This window comes from Microcebus murinus, chromosome 1 (genome assembly GCF_040939455.1).
Source record: "Microcebus murinus isolate Inina chromosome 1, M.murinus_Inina_mat1.0, whole genome shotgun sequence".
Taxonomy (NCBI): Eukaryota; Metazoa; Chordata; class Mammalia; order Primates; family Cheirogaleidae; genus Microcebus; species Microcebus murinus.
Genome location: NC_134104.1, coordinates 86,460,785 through 86,484,612, shown reverse-complemented (window position 1 = coordinate 86,484,612; position 23,828 = coordinate 86,460,785). Strand labels below are relative to the sequence as shown.

The 23,828-nt window shown below is 33.6% G+C and overlaps 1 protein-coding gene across 3 annotated transcripts in view; it reads left to right on the top strand.

Moving 5' to 3' along the window:
• The window catches only part of NAALADL2 (N-acetylated alpha-linked acidic dipeptidase like 2), a 1,254,620-nt gene that overhangs the window by 902,866 nt on the left and 327,926 nt on the right, over positions 1 to 23,828 (top strand). For all 3 annotated transcript variants that reach the window (XM_076003772.1, XM_076003759.1, XM_076003769.1), the window contains one exon: positions 7,696 to 7,839. In XM_076003772.1, coding sequence (XP_075859887.1) covers positions 7,696 to 7,839 — 144 coding nt within the window. The remainder of the gene's footprint in view (positions 1 to 7,695; positions 7,840 to 23,828) is intronic.

Genomic DNA, 23,828 nt, shown 5'->3' with positions numbered 1-23,828 from the left:
GATGACAAATCCGTTTTGCTCTTGTGTGATGAGGAAAGCTTTAAAGCACTGAAAGCTTGTTTTACTTCACAGGCAGCTTTACTTATAATGTAAATCAGAATAGGTAACGTATACATGTATACATATATGTTTTCATTACATTATTTTTAAATGTTCACAATTTTATTTTGATAAATGAAAAATTAGAAAAGTCATATCCCAGCTGTCGGCTAAAGTCCACATGCACATTCATCTGTGGCTATCGAGTATAGTCAATGCTGATACCAAAGTGGTTAAGGTTGGAGTTCAAGACCAGCTTGAGTAAGAGCAAGACCTCATCTCTCCTAAAAATAGAAAAAAATTAGCTGGACATGATTGTGCATGCCTGTAGTCTCAGCTACTTGGAAAATTGAGGCAGGAGGATTGCTTAAACGCAGGAGTTTGAGGTTACAGTGAGCTATAATGATGCCACTGCACTCTAGTGGGGTGGCAGAGCAAGACTCTGTTTCAAAAGAAAAAAAAAGAAACTTTTTCATGTAGCAATAAAAATTCTTTCATTAAATATTTATCTAGTGTAGAATAAATTCCAAGGCTGCAGAGCCACAATTTTACACATATTTAAGCATATTTGATTATGGGAAAAGAGTGATAGTAATTTATGTATTATGGTCCTTTGTCCCCAAATAATTTCACTTTACCAATATAAATCTTCAGTCTTTATGTACAAACATAAAAGAAAGATATTTTTAATCACGGGGAAAGGTGTCTAACTCTTTTTAAGCCTATGTCATATTCATAATCAATATCTATGCATTAATTAATTGGAAAGGGGAAGCCCAAGTTAATACTCACAAAGACTTTTCCTGTGTTTTACTTGTTTCAAATAAAATTATACTCTGCATAATTTGCACATCCTTTTGATATTAGAATACACGTTTACTTTGCTTTGGAAATGAGTATGTTACTTTCTACTCCCTTTAATGTAGATATAAAGATGACTATTTCTTACAACACATTAGTTAAGCATTAAATGTTATACTATTTACTAGAGAACATAGTAGGATGCTTTTGCTTAAGAGTGGACCAATGAAATGAGAAGATGTGACCATTTCTGTCTTCATTTTTATCATTTTGTGATTTCAAATTTTATATCCTAAGTCATGGGTTTTAGGCTTATGACTAGACAGAGCAAAACCATTTAATCATTGGTATATTCATTCATCAAAAAAATTGACTGAGCCTTTAGTTTTTACTCTGAGAAGAATGAACAGCACAAAGTGTTTTTAAGTGTTAAGTTTTCACTTTGAATAGTAACCTAAACAACACTGCTGTCTTTGACTAACTTAGTGGAAGATAGTGATATTTATTAATTTAACCAATGGGCTATATAAGACACTGCAATAATAAAGTATCAGCTATATTCACAAGGACAAGAAAATGACTAGCCAATTTAGTGTACTGGTCATTTCAGGAAAATAACTGTAAATTTAGTGGACTAGAATAAAAATGGAAAAACATTTGTGCCAGTTATTTAATGGTCTGATTTCTGTCAAAGTGGCAGTCCTCTGGAGAAAGTCAAGTAAAATATTCTGGGCTATTATCACTGCTATCAACTTGCTCATTTGATATTTGGGTCTTTTTCATAAAAGTGCAGCACAAAAATGTATTTTAAAATCTCTGCTTTTTCATCTCTCTGGTTGTTTGGTTCTCTAGTAATTGGGCAGTATTTACACTTTTAGTTTGTCAGTCTTTTATGGTAATGAGTTATAATTGTTGAAAACCAAGAAAAGAAAAAAATCAGTTAGCTCTTGTTATATATATTCAGGGCTGAAATAAACTATTATACATTCAATCTTTATCTTTAACTCACAAAATGTATCTTTGAGGAAAGGAGAAAAAAAACAAAACAAAATGCTCTCAGTCCATTCTATCCTTGTTATTTAGAAATAGCTTGTGAACAGAGGGGTTACCCATTTTGAAGGAGTCTCTGAGAGAACTATTGATTTGAGGTTTATTGATTCAGTTAAAGGTTTGTCACTTTTAAGTTTGAAGTTGAACAAACACAGTTTTGATCTTTTTGTCACACTTTTTATATCTTTAGTGCTGTGAAAATGATGTAAATTGTGCTGCAAAAATATATAGTCAGCCTTCCATATCCATGAGTTCCACATGCATGGATTCAACTAACTGTGGATCAGAAGTATTTAGAAAAAAAAAATTCCACACACTTCCATAAAGCAATGCCCTGCAACAAGTACTATGTTGAATCCATGCAAATGAAGTGATGTGTAGGCATTATATTAGGTATTATAAGTAATCTAGAGATGGTTTAAAGTATACAGGAGCCTGTATGTAGGTTATATGCAAATAGTAGGGAATTTTATATAAAGAACGTGAGTGTGCACAGATTTTGATATTCGTGGGAGCTCCTGGAACCAATCCCCAGCAAATACAGAGAGAGATGATTGCATAATGATTTAGGCCAGTTCTTATGTAATGTATCCATGAATCACCTGGGGATCTTGTTAGATAAGTGCTGATTTGGAGGGTCTGAGGCGGGGTCTATGATTCTGCATTTCTAATGAGTCCCCAGAACATGCACTTGCTGCTTGTCCAAGGACTACACATAAAATAGAAAGGATCTATGATCTATGCTTACATTGAGTAGCAAGGATCTCATGTTTACACACACACACACACATACACAGAGTCAGATGCAGAGTGTTGAGTTATATGTACCCCTAAATTTGGAAGTTGTACTGTTCTCCTTAACTGTGGCACATCATCATCAATCCATACAAGGCCCTTCTTACATTTAACCTGCACATTCTTTACCTTATCTAACCTCTTACTGCCTTAATCCTGAGGCTACCAATATCTGAGATTTCTATTCTATGAAGGTTTATCTTCCCCAGGACTGTTTTAGGTAATTGACACTTATATACACTGACTTTTCAGTTGGGTTTAAAAGTATTCCATCTTATCACAAAATAAATTAATTAAAAAGTGCTGGCAATTAATAGAACATTCATATTTTATTTACATACATAACCAGATGTGATTGAAATGGGCAACAGTTTGAAAAGCATAATGTAAAATTAAGTATGTACAATTCAAAAGCATTATCCTTATTTTTAATTTCATTTCCACTGTAATTCAGGCTCTAGGTCTCAGAGCTACTACACTATTTTTATTTCAGTAACTTAGCATAATGAAGATCCTTTATTGCCACCTTAGTAGTTCAGGAATAGTAGAGGGGATAACAATATTATCATAGTGAAATTATTTGTTACATTTTAAACAGTGAGTCAATGATAGAAACAGTCTTAAGACTCTGTGTATCCAATTTCTTCATTATACTGTATGTATGTGGCATTATACCTGGGATTGAATTATTGATGTGATAAATCTATTTGAGTCTTTATCTGCATTCCAAAGAATACATAAAATGAAGAGAGAATTAGCTATCTACTAAAATAAAAGTTGGTGTCAACCAGTCTTTATTGAATATAAACAATGTACAGGACAGGATATAAATGCAGCAGCAATCTAAAAGTTAGAATGCTAAAATGTAATGTCATAGTCTTTTCTGTATGGTATTTTTTTTTGTATCAAGGCATATAATCCACCTAATTTCCATCTCATATCTAATAGATTTTTATAATTCACAAATGTGCTTTAAAATATCACTGAATAAAAATGGTACATGTGTTTGGTTTTATTCAAAGCCTCTTAATAATGTAAGAAAATGAAATTCTTCTCTCAGCCCTTTTTCGATAGATGCATTTTAAAAAAACAACATAAAACCCCACTTCTGTCTATAATTTAATCTTTGTGTCCTGTAAAGTCCTGCTTTTAGTATCTGCTCTCAGAAGTGAACTGTTTGTCAAATTTCCATTAAGCTGAAGGTGAAAAATTAATGAACCACTTACTTCAGATATTTCAAAACTAATGCAAGTCTGTTAGTCATGCAGCACAAAAAATCAAAAGATTTGGGTATGTTCAATTATGGTTTAGGGTTCACTTATATTTAACTATTAAATGCATTCTTTCATGTGCTTTATAGAGCATTCTAGAGAGAAAAATGGAATATCATTATTGATTTTTATTAACAGATAAATACACTTTAAAGATGATTTTATTTATTGAAATACTATTTTTAATCCACAAAAGATAATTTTAGAGCAAGGTTAATCAGTGAATTGATGGAGATAGATGGGTTTTGAAAGTTCATTTAATATTTCTGCTGGGGGAGGGTAGCAGTTCTCTGGGGAGACAGCATAACTGTTTAGCAAACATAGAATTATAACTTATTCCTCAGTTGTACCCTTGCTCAATTTTGTAGGCATTCAGAAAACCAGTAAGACAGAGGAATTGGGAGTATTTTTCAAACAATTGTTGATTCGTTTTGTTTTTCCCTTAATTATTGAGCTCCTGTTATATTTCCGACAATGAGCTAGGCATTGTGTAACATACAATGATATAGATGACTTGGCCCTTTTCTTTGAAGAATTTAGAGTTTAGAGGAGGAAAATGAAGTGTTTTTACACAGTGAGAATGTTAATTAAAAGTGACAGTCATTACAAAAAAGGTCCAGGTATATCATATAGGCCTGAAGGTGTCAGACAAAGCTTCATGCACAGAGTGACTTATGTGTTAGGCTTTGAAGGAAGTGAATACTTTAGACATGTGACACATGAGAAGAACAAGTAAAGTGGAAGGAATGGCTTAAGCAAAAACATGAGGATGTAAATCAGAATATGTAAGAGGACAGCTTAAGTTTTAGCATACAATGTGTGAGGAAGAATGATAGGAAATAATGTTGGAAATTCAAGGTTTGAGAATCTGAAAGGCCTTGAATGACAAGCTAAGGCGTTAATTAGTCGAATTGGGAGGAGGTGAAATCACACAGCATTTTAAGAAGTTTCACTTTGTACTGGAAACGTGTTAGTACCCAACATTCATGAAACCTTCAAAGTAGCAGACTGCATATTGCACATCAATACTATTTCATTTTCCCATGCACACTAAAAGCTCCAAAGGTAATGGCTGAGGGAGAAAATACATGCTGGAAAAAGCAGATGGCCATCCCATGGCTTCCCAGCCAGTGCATCCCAGCCCAGGCATTGTCTATGCTTTCAGATGTGAATCACTTTGACCTAAGGTGCCTCCTGGATCAGTAGATGGAACTGGTCACTTTTGGCTAAGAGCAGCCCTCTTGTGGTCTGCTGAAAATTTTCTTCAGTTTATACCAGCAGGCTATATGACTATTAGCATCGGCTATGTGGGCATGTCTGTCACCTGTGCAGTCTCACAGAGCCCCCTCTCAGAAGTACCCCACACTTGATTTAATACTGTGCTATTGCTATATTGAAATTTCATTCTTTTTGAACAAGACATCCCACATTGTCATTTAGCTCTGCGCCCTGCAAGTCATATAGCCAGTCATGGTACCATGACAAGAAAATGGTTGGGAAACAATGAACTACTCTGTAGTCAGAATGTACTGTCATATATATCTACATAAAGATACAAAATGATCTCTATCATTCATTATGAAATTATGATACCAACACTGTGCTTATATAACAAAACAGATTCTAAGCTTAAATCTTTATTATTTTTTTCTTCAAGGCCATGACTTCCATGGATGCCACGGGCCTACGCTAAATATAATTTTATAGTCTTGTGGTTTTCCAGATGATAAATTAAGGAAACACTTCTCTAACATATTTTCTCATTATAATCTGCCTCCTGTAGCCTGGATACTAGTATCATTGAGCTCTGCAACCCCTGAGGTCCTATCAAATTAAATTCTAAGAAAACTGTTAGCAATTATTTTCCCTAATAAAAGTTCTGAAAAATATAGCACTGTGTTTGAAAACATTATTGGCTGCCTGATAGGATCATTCCATTGTGTATTTCCTTTTCTGAGTCAGTAAAAATATATAAACTGAATAAGTACTTTTTAAGTTATTTCCTTAAGCACAATTTAGTGCATTCTCTCCATCCTCTTTACTCGATGAATATTTGTGTATTTTTCTTTTACTTGTTTTATCATAATTGTTCTCTCTCCTTATTCTTAGTTAATTTTTTTCAAAGTTATAGTTGAATATAGTTCATTTAAATACTCAAATATTTCAATGAGGCTTAATTTATAGAAATGTCACCTTCTCCTACTTGTCCTTATATCTCTACTACCCTCTCTTTCTCTCCCCAAGACAAACACTTAATTGATTTTAACATCTTTATTTGTTACTTATTTTTTTATATTTACCTCCCTGTCTCTCAGTAATATGTTTGAGTTTACTTCACCATTTTTCAGTTTTATCCATTATATTGACTTACCATTCTAAAATATAAAGATTTAGCTTTCATAATTCTCTATGTATACCACTGCCTGATTTATGCCATTTTCATTTTTTGTAAACAAATCAATTTTTTGTTAAATCAGCAGTCATTATTTGTATTCTTATGATTATGTAAATATTCACATCATTTGATAGTTATACTTATTTCTTGCACAATTTTGATCCCCCTTAAGCTAATAATTGTCTCACTTTATAAATTTCTGTGTATCTAGAAACTCTTTAGGTCCTAATTCTCTGATCTTACTGTAAATATTCTCTCAATATATTAGCATGCATCTGATATTCCCATTAATTTTGTCTTCCTGGAGACCACTCTCCTCAGTCTGCTGACCTCCTACTTTCATCCTCACTAGTCTGCTGCATAGGAGCTACCCTAGGACTGCCCTTGGTTGAGATCTGCTACTTAACAATGGCAAAATTGAGTTGATTTGAAGTTCAGTATATGTGTGGGATTTATTGACTGATGGATTTTACTGTAGGATGTCTTGGGCCATGTGTTTTATTGATAGACCTGATTGTGAGTATTTTTAGATATTTTTCTATTGACCTCATCATATCTGCTGCCAGTGAATTTTCTATTGCCCTACCTGGAGGGAAGGATTCTGGGCATCAAGAGATTAAAACATCTGAAGAGTGTTGGCACTCATAACACCATCCTGTTTTAAGTATGATATATTTCTGTGCATCTGGTATCTCCCTGTTCAGTGCCTCACTTTAAGTTTTCCACTGGAGTGAGGAAGGAACAGGCACCCATATGGTCTGGGTGTAGGGTTCAGGAGGACAGACCCCTTCACAATCAGAATTTCCTCAAATCCTCCTGTTTCCAGCTTCATCGTCACCCCTACTTTAATAGGTAGTGGTATTGACAATTCCTATGCCTTTCTGGATTCTGTCGTACAAACTGTGTTGCTTTTCAGCTTCTCTACTGAGGACTTAGGTTTTGGTCTCCTCTGGTCTGCTACATCATCTGAAATTTACTTACCTACTTTCTAAGTTCTAGAATCTTTATTATTGTCTCTTCCCTTGGCCCCTGTGCATTTGTGCTTTTTTTTATTCCTTTGTTTTAGTTGTTTTAGTGGACTTTTATGGGACAATGAAGGTAAGTGGATGTGTACAATCTGTCATCTTTAACTAAGAGATACAATTATATTTGGAGTATATTTTTATGAAGTACCTCAAATCATTTTTTCATTTTTTAATAAATAGTGTATAACTAAGAAGTAAATAAACAAATGAGTAAGTATAAACTTTCCATTCATAATTTAAATAATTATTACAGGAAACTTCTCTTCAAGTGTTTTAAATTTCTGTTTAATGATTCTGTTCCTTTCACTTTTGAATACAGATGGAAGCTTTAGACAAAGCAGATCGAACCTCACCTCTCTGTTAGTGCAGCCCATCTCTGCATCCCTTGTTGCAAAACTGATCTCTTCAGTGAAAGCTAGAACCAAAAATGATGTCTGTAGCCCTCTAGAACTTCCAAATAATGGTAAAGTATTTAATGTCTTTCTGTATGTCTTATAGTTTTTCAAAAGACCATGATCATTTTTAATCTTTCAAATTGTCATGTTTAGAATTATTCTTTTCAAAATCATTGACTTTTGATGAGGTGAGCATTTATTCTCTTCTGCAGCTCTTTAATGACATTTTTGGAAAGAAATTTTGATAAAGACTGAGAGTTGACCAAACAAGAGATTTAAAAAAAAGAAAAAAAAGCATTTTGAATTTCTATAAAGAAAAGTAGCTTTACAAATAAAGCATTTTGTACATTCATGAAAATCTGCTTAACATAGCTTCCCGGTTTCAGCTTCAGCAGTCTCGTTGCCTGCCAAGATTCAGTGGATAGCAGACAGCTATCTGGGGTATGAAGTCTTTTAGTATAAAGCATTAAAGCCTAATTCCTGCAATTGACTAAAAAATCCCTCTGTCTATACGCATCGTCGCCCGAGAGATACTTCTTGTGCTGCAGCACAGTTTGTCAGGCCTTGTTGGACCACGTAAGATAAAACTGAAGTAGTTAAGCTACCTGTGGTGGGATGAAAGCCACAGGATGCAACTTATTCCTGCCTCCAGCCTTGGCATTAGAGTTCTAAAGAAGAGACTCTACATTTTGTTAAATTTGTATCTAGTTGCTAGGAACTACAACTCAAGGGCTCTGTTTTTTTATGTCCAGACTTGAGGGCTCAACTAGCAGTGTTTTATCTCATCTGTTTTTCTCCTGACAACAAAAGCATACCAAAATAAAAAATATATATATTCTCAAGAAGTCTTTTAAAAAATCTGAATACATTCAGGATTGCTCTGTTAGGAACATATGTTTTTAAAAATCCTGTAGATTGGGAGCCTCCTAAACTGATTAACAATTGAATAATGTGTGAAATATAGAGAACAATGATAAGCTAGTATTCTCAAAGCAGGAATGAAGAAGACCTCTAGCAGCCTTTTGCTTTATTTTGCTTTTTTTTCTGTCATTTATTCTGAGCCCCACAAATTGATTATGGGCTCTATTTGTTAAAATATGTAAACAGCATCACAGTATTACTTTAATTATAAGAAAGCACTGGACTTGTAAAAGACCAGATTTAAACCCCAATTTAATCGATTAATTTGTTCAATATATATTCAGAGCCCCTAATGCATTCCAGTCACTGTCCTGCCCTCAGTGAGCTGATAGTCTCCATGCTAGCTCCATAACCACTCATATGTCACCTGCCCTCTGGAAGCCTCTATTTCTGCATCTATAAAAGATAGGTATCCCTCTATCATCTTAAGAAGTTGTATCAGTACCTTTGTACACTGTAAAATGCTATATGAATATTAGCGAGTATCTTCCTTGTCAAATAACCCGTCAATTTCCTTCCCTATATACACAATAATGTCCTAGGAAAACAAAATGACACTCTCTAGCTATATGTCTATAAAAAATTAACAGCATGTATGAAATATAGATGAAAAGTTGTAATATGTGCTGAAACCTCTTTGCAACTCCAATGTTAAAGAAGTAATGAAATAGACTTGCTTTCTAAGGAATTATGCGATATCAAGTTTTTCTCATAAATACAGTAATTATTATTGCTTTAGAAAAATTCAGACAGAACCATTTAAATTACTGAAAAGACATTTCATGTTATAATGAGTGTAAATTCTTCATTTACCCCAATGTTTTGGACAGTAATGCTTATGTTTTACTTGCAATAATTAACTTTTAATTTTTCTCAAAAACACGTGAAACATGCATTATTTGCTCACAATGATGCATATCAGGACAGAAAGTGAAAAGGATACTGAACAAGGTGGTATGCTTTCAATCAATAAGAGCAACACTGATAATTTATGGATTAAAAAAATTCAAAGCATATTATAATTATATTTTATTATTGAATTTTCTTTGTCTTAAGCTTTAGTGTAGAAAAATCTTCACCTAACAAGTTTGGACAAGAGTACATAAAGAATAAGTATGCAAATCAATTAAATACTTATCTTACTCACTTAAATATATATATATATATGTATATATATGTATATATATGTACATATATATATATATATATATATTGAGTCAGAATTCTCTAAAATGTAGAGGAATTTGGCTACTACTAGTTCAGAGACTACATTTAACACGTATGGTGTTAAAGCTAGTCATAGCTCAAAGTTCAGAAATTGAATCTTGGTCCTGTTTGGTCAGACTTGAATCTTCCTTATACCAATCATCATAATATGGTTGAGGTGATTATGTCAATAGGTTTGAACCAATCAGGATCTACTTGTAGAGCTTGGGATCTGGTCAAACCTACTCATAAAATATTGCTGATAAATGTTACCAAAAGTTCAAAAAGGGGAAGGGACAAATGGATGTTGTGAAAGCAAATGTAGTTCAAGGATGATCCAAGTCTGTCCTTGCAGGAAAAAGACTCAAGTTTTAACTTTGAGCAATGACTCTCTTTAACACTAGAAGTGAACAAGAAAGCATGTGGCACTGGGATCTTTTAACAGTCATACTCGGACCATGAGACTGTATCCCAACTGAAAATGAAGCCAACACGGGAAGCATTAGAGAGATAGAAACACCTAAAGATAGAAACAGAGATAGAAATAGAGAGAGTAAGAGAGAGAGAGACCCTTGTTCACATCATTTGAGTCCTAAATAAAGCCTTCTCTGAAGCCAGATCTATTGAACTGTCCATATATGAGCCAATATATTGCTTCTTTTGTTTCGTCCAATTTGTTTGGTTTTTAGTTATTTGTAATCAAAAGCTATCTAACTTATAAACTTATAAACTAAAAAAAGGGATTAAACATCTGCATTCATGAAATAGGGAGGAAGGCAACACACATAACCTATAGACATTTGTACCCCCATAATATGCTGAAATTAACAAAAAAGATCTTATTGGGGAATGAAGCCCCCATCTTTCAGCAAAAAAAGAAACATTTTAATTTGTTTGATGAATTACTTATTTTAAAAAAAATGACTGTTTCTATGTTTCACAAAACTTATCATTAGTGATAATAAGTTCCTATGTAAGTAAACTTGGAATATGTCTCTTTAAATAGATATTCTGTATTATATCCTTATTCAATATTTTATATATTCTTTGAAGAAAATTAATTTTATTAGAATGATATAATATCTAACTGATAGTCTTATTAATAATTTTCATATATTTCAACTATATTGTTAAGATCTTTCTAATTTTTAGTAGCTGCTTATAACAATACATTATTAGGATTTCTTGAGTAGAGATTTAAAAACATTTATTGAACATATTATTATTTACAAAGTGTGGTTATATAAAACTTTATTGAAAAATAGTGCATTTTATCTTCCTAATAAATATGCATTAACAAGAAATGTTAGTACAGTTGAATTCATGATTATTTTTGTTACAGATGAAGCTATCAATCTGTTCAGAGTAGCCACAAAGTTGCTACATGTGAGAAGATCCAGGAGTACATTAAGCTTTTATGGTTTATAATGTCTTGAGATTATGTGTATCTATCTACCTGCCTGTCTGTCTATCTTTCTATATATCTATTTACCTACCTATTTATCTCAGTAGACAATGGAGTGGTTGGCTCTAATGTGGCATAGCTTCCTTTAAGTCCCAATGTAACAAGTGATAAGCCTTTTTGGCCATAGCAGAATTATTTAGCAGGCCTAAAAAATATGTAAAAAATGCAAATTTGTTTTAGAGCAAGGTGGGTTTTAATAACTTTCAACCACTAATGTAGGGGAAATGTCCAGAAAAAATGAGGAAATTTTAAATTTGTGCAGACAACTTACATATGGCATGCATATAGATTTGGTAACTGCTCTTTTTCTGAAAAAAATCAGTGAGCTAGAAACTTTTAGAAAAGACTAATATATGTGCTAATAAATGCAAGCTATATGTTAGGAGTTACTATACTGTGCAATGATGACACCTCAATTTTATGGCTCTTCAAGCAGCCACTTACACAGTGAACCTGGGAGTCTGAGCTGAAAGCTGATAACAGAGTAATCTGTAGAACTAAAGATCAGCATTCATGAGCTGCCAGTCTGAAGTCCTTGGACAAAAGGGAAAAGAGCTTCAGAATTCACTTTGAAGGACTGTTCATCAAGGATTTTAAACAGAGTGAACATAGGTGGGAAATCTATTGTCCCAAGTCCACAGAAAGTAGAGTCAATTCTCTGTTTCCTGCGGAGTGCAGATTGGGCTTACCGAGGGTGACACAGATCTGTCATTCACCCAGAACTTCTCAAGTTTCCAGCTTTCTGTCTCAACAGTTTGATTTTAGAAAAGATTCAGCTTAGATTTGGCTTAGAGGTTTTATTTGTTTGCTAAAAGACCTAAAGGCAACCTTAGATGTACATGTTTACGCAAAATTACTTTAACAAGTGTTTTCTCATTTTTGAATGTTTCTCATCAATTTTTATAGATTTTTATATTCTTATATTGTTTTTCAAGTACCTGTCACTCCTTATAAATTACAGAAACTCCAGCTAAACTTTGGAGTTTATATGTAATAAAATCCATTACAGCATTCCCTATCTTTATATTTTTATGATCTATTTTTCACAATGTGCCAACTTTGTTATTTACTAACCAAGAAACTGCCAGATATTCCTCAATGCCGTTCTGGTTCTATATCCTGCTATTCCCTCCATGTGTCCAATATTTTTCCCTATTATTCTATTCAGTATTATCCAAATATGTCTTGGATATCTGTGTCTTTAAGTGGTAAAGGCCCAGTATCCTCTAAATTCTTTAAGCTCAGTGCAAATGCCTTCTCCTCCATAAAAATCCAACTCAGGTTGGAAGTAGTCTCTCTTTCTGACTCTCTCTGCCATACCACTTGTTATTATGATATGATATTCTTCTGAAGTATAGCATGAGCAACTTGTATTTTCATTAGAATATGTTGTTTCCTCTATATATCTATGTGATTTCAATTTTTGATATCTTCCTTATGGTCCAGGGTATGATCAGTGTTCCATGAGCATTTAAAAAGAATGTGTGCTATATAGCTGTCCATTCTATCTATGTTCATTTAGACTAACATTTTTGTTCAGGTTGTTCAAACATTCTATACTTATTACTGTTAAAGTTTCCCAATGTGAGTATGATTTGTCCATTTTATTTTGCAGTTCTGTTCAATTTTTTTAATTTCAAAATGCAAGGTGGTACAAATGTTTTTGGTACGTGGATACCTTGTATGATTCTGAAGCCAGGGCTTTTGCTGTGCCCATCACCAGAATAGTGTTCATTGTACCCAGTAGACAAGTTTTTATCCCAACTCCCTTCCCACCTTCCCCCCCTTTTGGTTTCCAATATCCTTATTTCTCTCTGTGCCCATGTGTACCCATTATTTAGCTCCCACTTATTAGTGAGAAAATATGATGTTTGATTTTCCATTCCTGATATATTTCACTTAAGATAATGGTCTCCATTTCCATCCAAGTTGCTGCAAACAACATTATTTCATTCTTTTTTATGGCTGAATAGCACTCCATGGTATGTATGTGTGTGTGTGTGTGTGTGTGTGTGTGTGTGTGTGTGTGTGTGTATATATATATATATATATATCACATTTTCTTTATCCACTGGTGAATTGATAGGCTCTTAGGTTGATTCCACATCTTTGCAATTGTGAATTGTGCTACAATAAACATTAGAGTGAAGGTGTCTGGAAACTTTTAGAAAAGACTTTTAGAAAATACTAATATATATGCTAATAAATGCAAGCTATATGTTAAGAGTTACTATACTGTGCAATGATGACACCTCAATTTTACAAAATTTTCCTTAGGGTAGATACCCAACAGTGGGATTGCTGGATTGAATGATAGGTCTACATTTATTTCTTTGAGGAATCTCCATACTGTTTTCCATAGAAACTGTACTTCTTTGCAGCCCCACCAACAGTGTATAAGCAGGCTGCTTCTAGTGTGCCATTGAGATCCCCACCCTCAGTGCTTTATGTATTTTCAGATCATTTATGTGTTTATAAATTCAAATATATCATATCTTCCTAGTTAGCTCAACCATTTATACAAAGTGATATTCTTTATGTCTAGTAATGCTTGCCTTAAGTTTTATTTGACCTGATATTAATTTAGCTACTCCAGCTTTTTTTTCATTAGTATCTTTATGCTATATCTTCTTTGCACTCAACCTTCATGTATCGTTCTCTTTTATAAATGTCTCATTAATAGCAAATAATTTGCATTTTAAATACAATCTGATCATCTTTTAACTAGAACATTTGGCCCATTACATTTAATGTGATTATTATGCATTAATGCTTATATTTTTCATCTTATTGTTTCCTCTATGTTATATATTATGTTTTACCTATTCTTAATTTTACTCTTTAGATTTATATTTTTGTCATTATATTTTTCTCCTTTACTCATTGGCAGTTATACATTTTTGGTTGCAGTCTTTTAGCATTATTCTAGATATCCCAATTTCTTAGGGATCCCCGCTCTTGCTCTGCCTAATGCTAGGAAACTCTCTTTGCAGTCTCTTGGAAGGGAATGGGGGAGTGAAGTCTTTTAGAATTTTTACTTTGTAGAGGAAGAGTCTTTTTTTTAGAACCACATTCTTCTTTCCAATTTGGGCAGGTTGAGGACTTTGTCTTCTGACATTTGAATTGCATAAGGCCATAAAGATTAAAAGATTCTCCAACTTCAGAAAAATATCCTCAGTTTGAAAACATATTTACCATTTTACTTATCTGGGTTTCCAGCACAACTTAAATTTTGGCCTTAATTTCTTACTAGTTCTTAGATGCTGTTCACAAGATTTGTTTTGTATTAACAACTACCTATAAACCTGAAGGGGCAAGAAGAGAGAGTAATTATAGAAACTGGCAAGTACTTTAGCTGTGAGAGAGAAGCTATGGCTGTCAGTCAAGCAGGGCAGTCATTGTCAGGAAATAAATAGCCAGGGAGAATGATGAAGAAATACTTCAATCCTTCACTTATGTAACCTGCTGGTTACTAGTTGATGCTTTCCATTGGCTAAACTTAACCTAAGGCCAAAGAATAAAAGAACCACATAGCATAGATGCAGTCCACAGAGGTCCTCCTAGGGCAGAGATGGATGAAAAGTGGAAAATAGATCGGAATGGACAAATGAAAAATATATAGTGCAGATAATGTTACAGGTCATTAGTCTGCTAATTTCATGATATGTGATTTGTGGAAGAGTTTGGTAAAAAAATGGGGAAATAAATTGCCAATTTTCACCCTTACAAGTGATACAAAGAGGAAAAGTTATATTTTTTTATATTCATATTCATCAAAATATCTTCCTATTTAGATAATTTTACTAATTAAAAAGAATAAAATTTAATTAAACTTTGTTTTTCCAAATGCATGCAAGCTAACATGAATACATGCATATATGGATGTAAATTTGTGTGTGTTTGTATCCAAGACTCAGGGAATAGCTACTATTGCCTTAAAAGTATATAAGTTATAATGGCGTAGAATCTAGAAGCAGTTCATACTCAGATTTGCAGGTAAGCAGTTGGCATTTAGGAGGGGCATTAGCAGATTCCAGAGTCTCAATCATCATGATTGTGATTCTAAAGCAGGTTTTAGTCCCCATGAGTGCAGAAAAATTAGAGGGAAAAAAAACTACTTAAAACAAGTATATTGAATTAACTCAGTCAAAAATGAAGAACAGAGAATTCAAAGGACTGAATAAAGCCTATAAGAAATATGGGATTATGTAAAACAGCCAAAATAAGAAAAATAGCCATCCCTGAGGATGAAGAAGACAACACACAAGAGCCGGAAATCCTATTTAAGGGAATAATTGAGGAAAATTTTCCTGATGTTCCTGGAGATTTAGACATCCAGATACAAGAAGATGAATGAACACATGGGACATTCATCGCAAAGAGGAAATCACCAAGACACACAGCCATCTTACTAGCCAATGTCAGTAGAAAGGAGGAACTCCTGTGAGACATAAGGCTAAATCATCAAATAATTTACAAAGGAAAACCCATCAGGCTAACTGCAAACTTCTCAAAAGAGTCCTTACAAGTCAGAAGGTGTTGGGGCCCCATCTTCAGTCTTCTTAAACAGAACAACTGCCAGCCTAGAATTGTGTATCCTGAAAGACTAAATTTCATATATAAAGGAGAAATAAAGACTTTTCCAGATAAGCTATCACTAAGGGAATTTGTCAGGACCAGACCGACCCTGCAAGAAATACTTAGAACTGCATTATACCTGGATCAGCACAATAGTTACCTACCAGAGTAAAACCACCCAAAAGCTAAATATCAGAGCTCATATAAAATAATAATACAAGAGGTAAAACAAAACAATATTGTACTACACAACATGATAAACAGAACAGCATACCGGATATCAGTTCTATCAATCAATGTAAATGGCTTGAATTTCCCACTCAAGAGTCATAGCCTGGCTGAATGGATTAAAAAAAATACAAGACAAGTATCTGCTGTCTCCAAGAAATACATCTAACCCATAAGGAGTCATACAGACTCAAAGTGAAGGGATGGAAAAAAAGAAAATTCCATCTCAATGGAAACCAAAAGAAAGCAAGTGTAACTATTCTCATATCAGATAAAATTGACTTTAAATCAACAATAGTAAAGAAATACAAAGATGGTCATTATATAATGGCAAAGGGAGCAATTCAATAAGAAGGTATAACAATCCTAAACATTTATCAACCTAACACAGGTGCACCCAGATTCACAAAGCAAACCCTACTAGATTTACCAGATCTAGTAGATCTAAGCAAAGAGATAAAGAACAACAGTGTAATTGCTGGGGACTTCAACACCCCATTGACAAAACTGGACAGATCATCCAAGCAGGAAATAAACACTGGATTTAAATGGGACTCTAGAACAAGTGGGCCCAACAGAAATTTACAGAACATTTTACCCCCAAACTACTGAACATACATTCTTCACACCAGCACATGGAATAGTCTCCAAGATTGATCACATCTTAGGCCACAAAACATGTCTCAACAAATTTAAAAAAATAGAAATCATACCATGTATCTTCTCTGACCACAGTGGAATGAAATTAGAAATCAACTCTAAGATAAACACTCAATTCTATAAAAAGTCATGGAAATTAAAAAGCCTACTGCTAAACAATTATAGGATTGATGATGAGATTAAGATGGAAATTAAAAGATTCCTTGAGCTGAATGACAAAGGGGACACAAGCTATTAAAAATATATAGGATAAAACAAAAGCAGTCCTAAGAGGGAAAATTCATCTCCTTAAATGCCTACATCAAAAAGACAGAAAGATCTCAAATTAACAATCTAATAACACATCTCAAGGAACTAGAAAAGGAAGAGCAAAGCAAACATAAAGCCAGCAGAAAAAACATAGCTAAGATCAGAATAGAACTTAACAAAATTGAAAATAAGAAAATTATACAGATCAATGAAACAAAAAGTTAATTATTTGAAAAGATAAACAAAATTTATGAACTTCTTGATAGATTAACAAGGAATAGATGAGAAAGAACTCAAATAAGCTCAAGCAAAAATGAAAAAGGAGATATTACAAGGGATACTATAGAAATACAAAATATTTTCTGTGAATACTCTCAAAATCTCTATGCATATAAACTTGAAAATATAATGGAAATAAACAAATTTCTGGCAACACACAACCTCCTAAGACTCAATCAGGAAGAAATAGAACTCCTGAATAGTCAAATAACAAGTAAAGAAATTGAAGCAGCAATAAAAAATCTTCCAGCATAAAAACTCCCAGACCAGATGGATTCACACACAAATTTTACCAGACCTACAAAGAAGAGTTGGTACCCATTCTGCAGAAATTATTCCATAACATTGAGAAGTAGGGATTCATTCCCAACTCATTCTATGAAGACAATATTACCTTGATACCAAAGCCAGGAAAAGACACGACAAAAGTGAAAACTACAGGCCAGTATGCCTTATGAATATAGATGCAAATATTGTCAATAAAATACTAGCATACCAAATTCAACACTGTATCAAAAGAAAACACAATAATCCACCATGACCCAAGTGGGCTTCACCTCAGAGATGCAAGGATGGTTCAACATATGTAAATCAATAAATGTGATTCACCACATAAACAGAAGCAAAAGCCAAGATCATATGATTATCTCAATAGATGTATAAAAAGCATTCAACAAAATCCAGCACCCTTTCATGATAAAACCCCTAAACAAACAAGGCATAAAAGGAACATAACTCAAAATTATAAAAGCCATACATGACAAACCCACAGCCAGCATCATAGTGAATGGGGAAAAGTTGAAAGCATTCCCATTAAAACCTAGAACAAGACAAGAATGCCCACTGTCACCACTTCTGTTCAACATAGTGCTGGAATGCCTAGCCAGAGCAATTAAGAAAGAGAAAGAAATTAAGTGTATCCAAATTTGGAAAGAGAAGATCAAATCATCATGTTTTGCAGGTAATATGATCTTATATATAGAAAACCACAAAGATTCCACCAACAGACTCTTGTAGTTGATAAATAAATTCAGCAAAGTCTCAGGTTACAAAATCAATGTATACAGATTAGTAGCATTCCTATACACCAATCATAGTCAAGCTGAGAACCAAATAAAAAACAATAAAATTTGTAATTGATACAAAGAAAATAAAGTACCTAGGAATATACTTAATCAATCATGTGAAAGATCTCTACAAAGAGAACTAACAAACACTGAGGAAAGAAATTGCAGATGATATAAACAAGTGGAAAAACATATCATGCTCATGGATTGCTAGAACCAACATTGTTAAAATGTCTATACTACCCAAAGTGATTTACAGATTTAATTCAATTCCCATAAAAATACCAATGTCACATTTCACAGATCTAGAAGAAATAATTTTTCATGGAGCCAGAAAATAGCCCAAATAGTCAATGTAATCTTAAGCAACAGAAAAAAATTGGGAGGTATCACATTACCATACTTCAAACTATACTACAAGACTATAGGAACCAAAACAGCATGGTATTGGCACAAAAATAGAGATGTAGACCCAAAGAAAAGAACAGAAAACCGAGACATATAAAACCATCCACATATAGCCAACTAATCTTTAACAAAGCAGAAAACAATATACAGTGGGGAAAAGAATCTCAATTCAATAAATGTTGCTGGGAAACTGGGATTGGCACATGCAGAAAAATAAAACGGGATCCATATCTCTCACCACTCACAAAAATGTATTCAATATGGTTAAAGGACTTAAATGTAAGGCATGAGATCATAAGAATTCTAGAAGAAAATGTTGGAAAAACTCTTCTGGATGTAGGCCTAGGGAAAGAATTTGTGAAAAAGGCCCCAGTGACAATCGCAACAACAACACAAATAAATAAATGGGACTTGACTAAATTAAAAAGCTTCTGCACAGCCAAGGAAATAATTAACAGAGCAAATAAACTACCTACAGAATGGGAGAAAAATATTTGCAAGCTGTACATCCAATAAAGGACTAATAATCAGAATCTACAAAGAAGTCAAGCAAATCAGTAAGGAAAAAAAATCAAACAACCCCATCAAAAAGTGGACAAAGACATGAACAGAAGCTTCTTAAAAGAAAATAGACAAATCACCAATAAACGTATGAAAAATGCTCAATGTCATTAATCATCACGGAAATAAAAATCAAAACCACAATGAGATATCACCTTCCCCAAGTTGAATGGCTTTTATTAAAAAGTCCAAAAACAATAGTTGCTGGCATGAGTGCAGAGAAAAAGGTACACTTATATACTGTTGGTGGACTGAAAATTAGTACACCCTCTATGAAAAACAGTATGGAGATTGCTCAAAGAACTAAAAGTTGATCTACCATTTGATCCAGCAATCCTACTACTGTGTATTTCCCTAAAGGCAAAAAGACACCTGCATGCAAATGTTTATTGCAGCACAATTCACAATTGCAAAAATGTGGAATCAACCCAAATGCCCATCAATTCATGAGTGGATTAACAAAATGTGATTATATACATATATGTATATATATAATCACATTTTGTTAATGTGAATTTGTTAATTTGAGATATATATAATGAAATACTACTCAGCCATGAAGAAGGATGACTTAATGCCTTTTGCAACAATTTGTATGGAATTGGAGACCATTATTCTAAGTGAAATATCTAAAGAGTGAAAAAACAGATACCACGTGTACTCACTAGTAAATTGAAACTAACTGTGAGCACACGTGTGCATCTCAAAGGAAGTAAATCTCAAAGGAAATTAAATAAAGGGGAGGAGCAAAGAGGAGATGGGCAAAAACCTACCTAATGGGTGCAATGAACACCATCTGTGTGATGGGCACACTTTTAATCCTGACTTGAGCATTACAAAAGTGATCCATGTAACCAAAAACATTTAAACACCCACAATACTTTGAAATTTTAAAAAAAAATCTATTTAGAACCCTGCTCCTAAAAGAATTTCTTCTAGAATCAGGTATTCAAGAATGAGATTCAAGTATATACAATAAGACAATTATCCAATTAAAATTAGGGACTGTGGGAAGAACTATGTGTAGAAACCCAACAAAAGCTGAATTATTGGAATTGGGACTCAGAGTTAATACCAAGTGTTATTCCTCAAATCTCTCTGAATAATATTGCTATTTTTCCTAGATATTGGGTATATTTATGGACAATGTAGGCATAGTTATTTGTTTGCTGTGAGGAAATGAGAAGACTGAGAACTAGTGGAGCCTTAATCATTGCAATGAAAATGCAAGACAATTGTCTCTGGAACATAGTATTAGTAGCAGATATTTTTCTCTGCACATGGTGAAATTAAGGAATAGTGAGAAGCAGCTCCTTTCATGTCTCTTAGCTCTGACATCCCTCACCCTATCTGAATACAAATGTTCTCTGCGTGTAACACATTTTTGTCATCTTGAAATCTTTTGAAGTTCACATGTCATATTTAAAGCTGTCATCAAATTTTCAACATGAAAGACAGAACCATTCAGTAAATGTGAGGTGGAAATGTAATTTTAAAGTAGCAATACATACACACACACACACACACACACACACACACACACACACAAACTTTTTAAATAATAAATTACTCCTTAACTGTTCTGCAGGATTTTCTAATTTCAGATGTCAGCAATGAATATTTTTTATTTTGAAATAAATTCAAACTTATAGAAAAGTTTCAAGAATAATAGAATATATTTTCCTCAGCTACTCAAGAGCAAACTAAAGACACAATAAACTATCATATCTGAATTCTCCCACAATGACATTTTCCTACATAAATGATTCAACCAGGAATGGATCATTGCTACATTAGTACCATAAACTCCACAGGCCCTTTACAGCTTTTGTCAATTGTCTCAATAATGTTCTAAATTGCAAAAAGATCCAAAGTAGAATCATGTGTTACACCAGCTTGTCAAGTCTCCCGTTTCCTTCAACCTGGAATAATTTCTGTCTTTTCTTTATTTTCTTTGCCTTGACAACTTTGAAGACTTCATGCCAATTATCTTCAGAATGTCCCTGAGTCTGGATATATGTGATGTTTTCTCATGAATAAACCCAGGCTTTGCATCTTTTTAATATCCCGCAGTAATATGAGAAGTGAGACTATGTTTTTCCCATGGTGTCTTTATCAGGTGGTACATGATGTCGATTTGTCCCATCTCTGGTGATGCTACTACTACCCTTGATCACTTACTCGCCAGTTAAAGTGGTGTATTCCAGGTATCACTGGAGTTACTCTTTTTCATTTTTCTTTTATAATCAACAAGGATTTAAAATCATGTAAACATCCTGTTACTTCTACCCACTAGTTTTAGTGTTTGTTGATGCTTCTTGCACAATCAGTCATTACCATGTTGATGCCAGTGGTGACCCTCTAATTTCATCATCCTTTCTACATTTATTAGTGGCATTCTATTGTAAAAAAGAGATTTCTTTTTTTCCTGTTTATTTGTATGTTTTCTTACTTACATATGCCATATTGATTCATTACTTAGAGTTTATGTTCATAATTGATTCTATGGGATGTAAACCAGTGCTGTTTATATTTTGGTACCCTAATTGTCAAATATTAGCCAGTAATAATGACTTTACTGAGTCTTATGTCTTTTGGCATATCCTCTTATTATTATTTTCTTAGTTTTTGGCATTATAAGATGTACCAAATCATCTGTTATCAACCATTTCTCCAAAGAGACCAGTTCCTTTGGGTGGAGAATAGTGTCTAGAAAACACTATTTGGATTCTAGATATGTTAATTGCTATTAGAGTGTTGCTTCTCTCAGTACTGCTCAGTGAATATAGCTAGGAAAGTAAAGTTATATTTTAATAGTATATTTTATGTAAGTATATAAAATACCCTTATGCATATACACAGATTTACATCAGTATTTACTTTTATATCTATGTACGTATATATTAAAAACATGACAACATTTCAACTCCTAGTTATTTTTTTCTTTCCATGTTTGTAAATCCCTTCTCTGACAGTCAGAAATCTGCTTCTCATTGTGCTAAATATTTAACATTTACTTAGGTAATCAGTTCCCCTGTGTGTAATCAGTTGATGTCATTACTCCCTTCTCCACTAGGATATCCTTCTCACTCCACTGTGGCTCCAACAACCATTCCAGGCACTACCTTATATGAGTTGTTCACCCTACGTCAAATGTTCCACCTGCCTCTTCCCAATGTAGTTTACTTCCTCACCCTACTTAGGCTACAAAACTATCTGTTGTTCAGTTCTTAAATGTAGGTGCCCTTCTCACTGTGCTTCAATGACTTCTCTCATGGCACTGTTGCCCCTCGCAATTGCTTTCCTTCCCATATTCAGGCTTTCACACACACACACACACATGCACATACAGACATACACACATACACATACAGACACAGACACTGTCCTCCCCATGCTTGGGCCCTGATAGCCCCTGCTGGGCCACATAAACTTCCAGACCAAAGTACCCAGATCCTGATGTCCATCTCCACCACAGCAGAAAATTAACACAATGAATGTTTATACCACCTGAAGCAACTATGTTGGAACACATAGTATATGAATTTAAAATAAGAATTACAAGCAAATTAAAAAAGAGAATGGATTGTATTAGCAACATAAAACAAAAACTAAGAAACATTTTTAAAAAAAGAAATAATAGGTATGGAAAATAGAATAATTGAAAGAAACATGCCAATAAATAACATAGATAGATGGATACAGTGAAAGATAGATAGAAGTGAAGAATAAATTCAAGAGCTAGAAGATCAGATTAAAAATTTTTTCCAGAGAACCACAGAAAAAGATAAGGGAAGCGTAAAAGTACAACTAAATGATATAGTGGATAAAAACAGGAGTTCTAGAAAGAGCAACAGAAGAAATGGAAGAGAGAAAATAGTTGAAAAAGTAATACTATTTCCAGGAAAAAAGAACCTATAAATTTCATAGTTAAATTTAAAAGCATAAAAAACAAAGGTAAAAATTCTAAAAGATCTTAGAGTATAAAATGATTCAATGTCATAAGGTGCAGCCCTGGGGGAAGACAATCTCCTTAAGTTTTAATTCCACCTTCCCTGGGGATTTGGAAGAGAGGAATAAATGGCACAGAGTGTGGGTTTGGCCAAGCTTCTTTACAAGAGTGCCTCATCCCAGCAGATATGGGAAGCCCTGCCTAACCCAAATTCTATATCATCTGTTAATCTCTCCTTTTTCATAGTTTGTTCATAAAAACACACATTTTTACCTAAGCTCAACCATTATGTACATCTCTCTGTATTCTGTTTTCTTCACTTACAATGTGTCTATGTTTCTACATATTCTTTTCACATTTTAACAGCCACATGTTTTATCATAATTTTCTTTATCCTTATTTGGGATATTTGTGTTGTTTTCTGTAATTGCTGTTATAGATTACACTGCAGAGAGTTGAATTATTCCTGTAGGATAACTTTCA